This window comes from Cryptomeria japonica, chromosome 1, assembly GCF_030272615.1.
Source record: "Cryptomeria japonica chromosome 1, Sugi_1.0, whole genome shotgun sequence".
Classification (NCBI taxonomy): Eukaryota; Viridiplantae; Streptophyta; class Pinopsida; order Cupressales; family Cupressaceae; genus Cryptomeria; species Cryptomeria japonica.
Genome location: NC_081405.1, coordinates 74,711,645 through 74,721,433, shown reverse-complemented (window position 1 = coordinate 74,721,433; position 9,789 = coordinate 74,711,645). Strand labels below are relative to the sequence as shown.

The 9,789-nt window shown below is 37.3% G+C and overlaps 1 protein-coding gene across 1 annotated transcript; it reads right to left on the bottom strand.

Annotated features, from left to right (window-relative positions):
- Positions 1-605: 605 nt before the first annotated feature.
- LOC131041927 (uncharacterized) lies at positions 606-2,527 on the bottom strand. Its single transcript, XM_057975188.1, has 3 exons — positions 1,790-2,527; positions 1,341-1,560; positions 606-1,213 (listed from the first exon to the last, which is right to left on the bottom strand). The coding sequence occupies exons 1-3, from the start codon at positions 2,195-2,197 to the stop codon at positions 723-725; spliced, it is 1,119 nt and encodes a 372-aa protein (XP_057831171.1). The 5' UTR covers positions 2,198-2,527; the 3' UTR covers positions 606-722.
- Positions 2,528-9,789: the final 7,262 nt, after the last annotated feature.

Here is a 9,789-nt window from a genome sequence, read left to right as displayed (position 1 = left end):
ATCTATGCACCACTAGTCAAAGGAAAGTCCCGTAACCAGAGTTTTGAAAAATTACACAAGATTTCAAAGAAAAAATTTCCATTGATAGTCACGTACAGAGATACATCCAAAATTGGTTTATCCAATTCTATACATTTTGCATCCATCGAAATACAAAACTGCCCGTCTTGTTTGGTAAATTAAATTATCCTAAAACACTTTTTTTTTCAATCCTATCCTGAAGGTTACTTATACGATGTCTACAAGATAAATACATTGTGAAATTCCCGAAAGAGGAAGCTCAAATAACTGCATTACGGGACGGTTTACATGCACTCCAGGCTCTCTGGAATGGATCTAGACCTTACGTTATCTGGATATTTGAGCCCTACAGTAATTGCCTTTTTCGTACGAAAAATTACTGGAGAACGTATTGCCTACGACAAATCTTAGAAACCAAAATGCAAGGAATTGTTACCGTTTTTAGCAGACGGAAATTTTTTGAAATAGAAACGCGCACTGGACTGTCAGATTTGAAAAACCTGGTGGTTAAATTTTGTTAAATTTAAATTTTCCTCGCTTGTTCATTGTTAATGAAATCCAGTGAGCTTGAAGACAAACGGTCAGAAAGAGACAATCTTGACAAGATTAAAATTGCTGTAGGTCACATTGTACATATGCGTAAGTACGAGAGAATTTTCCCCTCTGAAGGAAAATTTACAGAGAAAAAAGTTAGGTGAGCTCTATGACCAGCAGCTAGGTTTAGCCCTCATGAATATTTTACCTCTGTTGGTGATGCTCTTCAACGTTGTATATCCTGCATCCGCCGATTCCTTCTTCAAAAAGCTCTTAAGGTGTACTAGTTGCTCCTCGCAGCGTTTCGAACAGGAGACCTCCCTGTGCTTCGAAACTATATGATCTTCTTCTCTACTGTTAATACATCTTTGATAGGCAGAGAACCACTTGGCTTTCGTGTACTCCAGAGTTCTCCACGGAGGAACGGGCATGGCGTTCTGCTTTAACGAGCATTTCGCCGCTTTGCACATTATCTGCAAAATTTGCTCCAGCTTTAGCGCCTTGTCGATGAAAATAACCGGCAATAATTTCAGCGTTGCCTGATAGTGCGACACCGGCCTCGCGATCTCGAACTGTGATCTGAAATCCGTGTCAATTATGATACGATCGGACGTTTCTGAGCTCCGATCAGCCACGACATCTATGTATTCATGCTCGCCTGCAAAATTCCCAGCCAAATTTACATAAAACCATAAAAATCCATTCATTTAAAAAACTAAATGCTGTTCCCTTGCAGAAAATGGAGCAAATTAGACCTGCAGGTAAAATTTTGCTGCAATTCTCACCTCCAGGCACTCTGCCGGAGTTGTTCCACTTGACTTTGCACAAGGCCGCGTCGTAGCCTGCAAGCTTTAAGTTCTTCACCAGCAGCTGCCGAATGCAGCTTCCGTTGCAGTTAGCGCCGGTGCTTTGCCCTACCAAATCCACTGCACTTATATTGACCAAAATCGTCGAGATGCTGGAGAACAGATCTCTATCATGTGAAGTGACGCCGGAGACCAAAGCCTGCACAAGAATAACAAGATATCGTTAAGCCTCTGTCAATCCTACAAAGAAAATACACAGAAACCGAAAAAATCGACAAACAGCCATAAAAAAAATTCAGCTCTAAATCTCAAATCAGCATAGAATGCACGATGACGATAGCAAGGGTTTCGGACCACAAAAAAACTCAATTCTGCCTGCAGAAATTGAGCACAAATAAGTTCCTCAAAAATCGTGCAATTCAACACACCTGCAGAGACTCCTTGAGCTCAAGGATATTAACAGCCTCAACATCCTTCTCAGCTTGATCGGTGAAATCGTTAGCGCTGTTCCCATTTTCAATAAAATCGTGCACCATAGCGGCAAGATCGTTCTCGCTCTCATCGCTGCTACATTTCCGATTCGAAGGCTCGTCCGATTCTCTCCCAAATCCATTGAGCAAACGCGACGCCTGAGACTGCGACGGAACCCTGCACGCCGCCTTATGCTTCAATTTACCCCCAGCAAAAATTTGCCTTGAAGAGGTCGAAGAAGAACCCGCAGCCACCGAAGAATTAGAAACCTGAAGCGGCCAATTTCCAGGGGGCGAAGGAGAAACCTTTCGCCCGTCAAAGAAAAATCCAGAAAGCATGGACTCATTTAAGGGATATCCGGGCATGCTTAGACAACTAAATCTGCAAATAAATTTGCATATTTGCTCTCAAAATCTCTGCCCCTTCATGTCAAATAAAACTCCTCCTGTCCTGCACGAAAACAGCCAAAGCTCCCTACTTTCCTCCCGTCGCCGGATCGAACCCCGTTGATAAAATCGCACGCAATTATTTTGTTTTTGCATCCCATCACTAACGTCTAGTATAATGATGATGATTGAATACAGAGATGACTCAACATTCATCCATCCTGTCACCGATAAATTTTTATTGAAAGTTACTGCAAAAATTGACGCGCAACAGTTTCAATTTCCCAAGGTGGGCAGGGCACGAAAGAATGAATGAACTCAAATAATTACATCTGCCTTCATTTAACGCCACGCCAATTGACGGACGAATGCAGAAAGAGGTTGAAAAATGTACGTCAAGCTCGGCGCGGTTTGCCTTTTTATTTAAATTGCCGTACTAAGCAATCAATCTATTCATGGGCCCCACTCAAACCCTTTTGTACTACACTTACAAATACCACTGTTTAACAAACAAATTTATATATATCTCTTATCTAGTACTAGTAATACTTACCTGCCCCATTTTCTCTCTCCTCAACGTCATTTTTAGATTGGATAGCCCTCTGAAGATCACGATAAATTAAGTGTAGGGTTTGCCCTAGAACAGTTCCATTTTTGGATTCTCAAGAACTGCCTATGTTTTTTTGTGCCATAGTGAATTTTATTTTAGAATGGTATTTCTTCACAAAACTATGGGTGGGTACCTTTCATTGGTAGATGGAATGTGTACCCACAAATAATTTCAAACTTAATGCTTAAATTTCCTTCGAATTATTAGTGGGTGAAAGAGAAGAGTTGTCTTTGTATTGAAGACAACATCTATCATTTGTCTATTGGCATCTTGGAAAATTGTTGAAAGGAACAGAGATCAAATAGGAGTAAAACAAACCACTATTCCTAGAAAAGTATTTGGATGGATGGAACAAAATTGTTTTGTGGAGTTGATGGATTTGAATGGGTGGTATTTGGATGAAGTGGTTAATGGATTTGAATGGTGGTATTTGGATAAGTAGTTAATGGATTTATGTAGTTAATGAATTTGAATGGTAGGAATTGGGGAGAGGATCTAACATTTTGAGTATCTTAATTTTAAGTTTCTCAAAATCTTATGTGGAAATTTCAAATCATTTTGAATTTCATACAATAGCTTATTTCAGGTAGTCTCATGCTTATAACTAAGGTTTCAAGACCACGTCATCAAATATGATGTCATGTTAACATGCTTTTTGCCAATGTGTCTACGAAGGCTCCCCAAAGAAAAATGAGACCGATATTTTTGCACTAAGTCATGTTTTATTGGTGTGGTGATGTGGCATCACATGATTTGTTGCTTTTTAGATCTAAGGAATACCTTTCATTCAAGTATGTGTAATCATCATCAAAAATAACAACTTTAAAGTCACAACTATTGGTGCAATATTGGACATTAAATCAACAATTACTATCACAACTATTGGATCGCACTCAACTAGTGGGTCCTCTCCCCTAGTTTAGTTTCTCTAATTTGTGTCGATTTTATTGGTTTGATAAGTTATTATAATTTAATATTTGAATTTGTATGGTTGAATGTTTTACTTGTGGCTTTGATGTGGTGTTATAGTTTTTAATCTAAGAAGTTGATTGAGTCTTTTTTTTTTTAAAGAATGTAGAGAGTTCCACGTCATCATAATATGCTTGCATTGATTCTAAACCACTTCATTATTTGTAGGGCTTGACTCAACATCGAGGCCTCAAAATTGCATTTTGCTATTTTTGCATTTTATCAATTTTGACAATTTTGATTACTCTTAAGATTAGTTTTTAATGGGGTATAATTAGTTTGGATAAAAGAAAAGTGGATATTTTCATTTTAAAACAAAAGACTATCATGTATTTGGTTTTTAGTGGTGGATGAATGAGATTTAAAAAAAAAAAATTGATAGTTTATGATAAAATATATATCACTATATTTTGTTGTTATAATTTTAGGTACATAAGATTTGTTTGAATATTATAATATACAAATAAGAGTAGGCCCTACACACTCTTCATCTATCAAAAATAAATAAATAAATAAATTTCAAGTAATGGTTGAAGATATTAATTAATGATTACTAATTGACTTTGGGGTGACTTATGAGCAAAGGAAAGTTTAATATATTTTTAAAATAATCAAATAGATTATTTGATTAAGATTACCTTATTTTAAATTTTATTAATGAGATAATTAATAAAAATCTTTGTCGAAACAATATTTATTAGATTCCCCTGTAATGTAAGAAAGTGAAAAATTTGACTATTAATTATAGGTAATTTGGGTTCAGTGGATGCATAGATTATTTTAGAATATCATATGGGAAGTGTTTTTCGTGGCCAAAAGTCAAAATTGTAAAGTTGAAGTTCTAGTAGTTTTGCATGGATAAAGTTGGCAATAATGTTAGGCATAAAATTCCTAGAAGTTGAAGGAGGCTCTGTATTGATTATTAATGGTCTAAAGGAAGTCTAGTCCCAAGAAGGAAGTTGAATTGGGTGAACTTGTTGATATTTATAACCGATGTTTTAGAGACCAGTGTAATACTTTCATAGATGTGGGACTATAGCCTATGAAACAACCTCGAGGATTTCAGAAGTCGACTCTTTTGATTTTAAAGGGGGGAAGAAAAGGGGTTGAAATATGCTGAAAGAAATAGAGTTGTAAATCTATTCTAAGGAAATATGCTAGAATTTTGACTAGGTTCACCTTCATTTATGCATAATGTAACTATTAATCTCTAGAGCTTACACTTAGATGCATAACTTATGGGAAGTTCTGTGAGTGGGGGATGAATTGTGCCTTACGAAATGACCTCCAAGATTTAGAATGTTAGAATCAATGACAGTCCCAAAGATACTGAGAGGGGGGGGTGAATCAGTATCTAACCGGTTAGCAGAGTATTTAACTTTATTAAGAACTTTGCATCCCAAAACAGTGTACCGGTAAATAAGAATTAATGCAATAAATAAGAACAATAGAGACAGCATAGAAAACACACCATAACACAAGATTTTTAACGAGGAAACCCGATGTGGGAAAAACCTCGGTGGGATTTGTGACCCACAATATTCACTCACTGGCCAATGAATAAATATTACTTACAATGAGGGGCCTGCACATGCAGGAAGGCCAACTGCCTAGAGCTCACTGCTCAATAAGAGTCTCATTGACTACAAAAGTGCATTATGAAATCCAATACAATGTACTGCTTCAAATCAACATCAACTATGTCAGGTTCAGTATCGGTTTAAGCTTAGTCTATTACCATAACCTTCGCTGTCAACTATATCACCTTATACAAAAATATTATCCATATATTCTCTCCGTACTCTACTACACAAAATGGCCTATAAGATCTCATACATATATATGAGTCTTTTACAATATGCCATGTTGGCTTTTACAAAAGATAATTACAATAAAATACAATAAACAAAAGTTTATTCCCTGTCAGCTGGGGTGTCGGTATGCATTGTTGCCGCTGTCAGTGTATGTAGAAGTTTGTTGCCGGTGTCAGTAACTATCAGTGGCTTACCAAATGAATACCAGTTGGTTGCCAGTTGGTTGCCATCAATGACAACATCAACTACTCTCATAAGAGTGTAGAATGCCAACATAGAAGTCGACTCTTCATTTTGCATTTAGGAGAGAAAAGGGAAATATAAAAAAAAAGCATAAACAAACCTAATTGTAGCAAAGCACCAATATTTTAAAACACTTTAAAATTTTGTTCACCAAATAACATAATATAATTAAAAATAAAAAATCGTTGTCGTGAATTGAAAGAGTATAAAACATGATTCAAGACTTGCACATTCATGCTAAAATTATAAAAATCTATAATAACTAGCAACTACATTCATCCATATAAGACATAGAGCAATAAATTATATTTAGAGATCAAAGATAAACACACAACAAAGGAAAACTCGACACAATCTAATATATTTTATCTCTCTTAATTGCTTGAATTCAAAGATAAGGTTTGAGAATGAAATTGCAAAACTACTAATTTTCTCTAAGTGTTCTTTTTATAAAAATGGTGAACCCCTAATACAATGCCAACTTTGGCTTGTATAAAAAAATACCCCTCCCCACTAGAAAGAATGGCTACAATTGAAAAGACTCTGCCTTCTCACCACCAGTGAGTCAGCATCATGAAGATCATTGCAACTACCTGTGGGTAATCCTCCCAACATGGTAGCACCACCATTTGGAAAACTCACTACCTCTATTAGAACTACTTGAATGGAATAGGTGTTGAAACTACACTGGCATCCACATTCTCTGACTCTGACACGTGATGTCTTTCGCTTCTTCTCGGGCTTGCACTTAAATGACTTGTGGCACCTTTGGATGCTGGCCTGAATCCATTTTTCCCATCCCTTCAATAAACTACAACCTCAAACACGTGGTATCATAGTTCAATCTACTTGTTATGTTAGTCCTTCGACCTTTGGAAAAGTACACCATGCCAATACATGGTACATGTGAGAACATTGTGCTAGAAAGGTAAAATCCATTAACAATAGCGTAAAAAGCTACCACATGGTGTACGTTGGGACGTGTCCAAAACAAATTTCCTTGTATGTTGAAGTAACCTAATTTTAGGTCTTTATGTTCTATTAGCTTAAGTCCAAAAGCCTTAAACCCTAAACCCTAGGGCTTGTTGTAAGTTCCTTTATTTTTGTTTGAATAGGTCGTTGACTCCTTATAGCCAGTTTTTTGTCACCTCAGTTACAACTTAAGCCTATCCTATACTTGTCATGACCGGCCCCATGCGTTAGTCATCTGGTTGTTGTGGTTTTAAGCCTTTTTTCCCTATTGTGTAACTTCTCTGAGATCTACGATTGAGATTTGTTGGCATTTGATGCTTCGGTGATGCTCTGGTGAAGATTGGTGGTTTCTGATGCTTGTAGATTCTTAGGAGTTGTCATTGATGGCAACTCAGCCTTATGATCTGATCCAGTATGAAGTTTTGGTTAACCGGTTGTCTTGAGAACATCTTCTGATATTAGTTTGCCTAGTGATGTTCAGTGCACAATTTTGTGATTGTTCTCACTTTTGCTGAAGCAGATTTTGGTTTTGGTGAACTATGATTTGTTGGTTGGGTATATGAAGCAGATTATCTCGACAATCCACCCTCTGGTGTTAATTCCTATGCCTGTTTGAAGATCTGGTATCCGGTAGAGCAGCAAAGCAGAGTATTCTTCATGTTTGGTGGTGTATCGTGTGTCAGAATTCTTTAAGTTGATTCCAGTGATTGGAAATGTGTTTGGGGCAATATTTGAGACCTATAGGAAGTGTGTGATCTTGTATTTTGGGTTTGGAATATGGTTCGATAATAGATCTAAGCCGACTTGCAGCTACACATTTCACATTTTGATAATTGGTGAAGCCGACTTGTGGAAGATTAATTTTTGTATATGTGGATATATAAGACCAATTTGGATGATACATTTGGTGAGAGATATGATGCAGTAGACTGTTTTGAAGCAATTGAGCACTATTTCACGTGCGCATCTTGATCTTGGTTGATCCGGTAAGCAGTTGCAGAGCAGAACAAAGAAGATACGCAGATCATTTTGTACTTAACCAGAACTGATTTTCCGCATAATCGGATGATATTTTCTAGTTCACCACCTATTGTAATCAGTTTGTAATCTCTTGTAAGGCAGTGAGCCTTCCTCCGAGGTTGTTGCCCTATTTTTGTAACTTGAGCAGTGAGCTCTAGGTATTGTGCCTGAATGCAAGTGCATTCCCCTTATGTAATATTGTTTTTCTACTGTCCATAGTGGAATAATATTGTGGGTTCAAATCCCACCGTGGTTTTTCCCTTTTGGGTTTCCATGTAAAAATATTGGTGTTATGGTTGCTTGGTTATTTATTTTGTGTTGCTACACTTTACTTTCTTTCTTATACATTCGGTGGTTGAAGAATAAGCTTAACAAGTTTGAAATTTGCAGAACACTGATTCACCCCCCCTCTTAGTGTTCATTGATTCCAACAAGATCACTGTGTGATTGCGTAGTTAGTCCAAAGTGCTTGTTCACTTTAACTTTGCAACCCCACCTACACACATGGTACATAGACCCCATTGATGTCTGACTCTTCTCACGTGAACCAATAAGATTTTGGCGGGTTCAAGGCTATAAGACATGTTGGAAGTGTGGGACTGATCCATCTGCCTCATAAGCCACAATATTGAGCATGCATATCTTGTGTTTCTGATGGCCCAGATCATTGTGCAACTGTGCGATTAATTGAAGTTGCTCACCCAATCTAAATCTGCAACGTCGTTTACGAATGTGGTGCATATAGGCCCCTTTGTGGATGATAGTGCAGACTTGGACTAATGAACATGTGACATAAAAGGTGCCACACAACATGGCGAGGACGTGGGTCTAGTTTGCCCACTTCCTAATTGTGATAACATGTGGTTGTCTTCCCTAAGATCAACAAGCAAGATCTTCACATGATTACGCGACTAGCTAGAGGTGCTCGATGAAGCTAACTCCATAGTGTCGAAGAGATTTAAATAGTGGCAAATAAAAAACAATAAGTGTCCATGCGCTTGTCTCCCATTTGTTGTCACCTACCAAAGATTTTGTTGTTGGGACCACAATATTCGAATACGAATTTCAACGACTACTTCTTGCCATCAAACTTGCATACATGTCTACAGTAAATGTGCTCAATTTCCCATTGTAGTCTATAATTGTTTATTATATTAATTTCATTCCAACCTTATTTTACATTTACCATGCTCTAGAAAATGCTTTGTACATCATTTGCAATTCATTTCTACCATTGTTAGGGTTTATGTTCTAGGGTTCTTTGCACAAGCTGTAGTTGCATTTGTTATATTAATTCTTGTGGTCTCTTTGTGATGATTTCAATTTTATAATTTAATTTGATTATCTAGAGTCGCAGAGAGGCTCATTCTAAGTTTTATTTTGAAACCCTAGCTACTATTTGTGCTTGTTCTTGTAAACCCTAACTCTAATAATGACAAAATATTCTAGCTTGGGCAAGAGCAAGTTCTCAGAGGAGATAATTACACAACTTCCTGGGTCTATAGAATTACAGAAGAGGTCTAGGCCAGGGGCTAGACCCGATGAATTCATAATTGATCATTATGTTGGATGCAAGGATGCTCTAATCCCACCTTGGGGTTTTAGCCTTTTGAGAAGGGGCTACAACAAAAAGAAGGAACGTATCCTTGTGTCAAACATTTGGAATTGAAATATTGCAAGATTGGTAGTTCCAAATGTCTACGTAAATATTGAATTGATTGAAGCCATTGCCAACAATTACAGACCAAACACAAGGGAAGTTGTGGCTAAGGAGGGGGGCAGATTGACAGTTATTACAAAGGAGGTCATTGATGAGGTATTCATGCTTAATCCTAATTTGGATTGGGCCATCAATTTGGAGGAATTGGAAAGGGATTACAATAATAATGAAAAATTGTATAGGGAGAAGCTTGCATGTTTTAGGCCTGCAAGCTTGAAAGGGA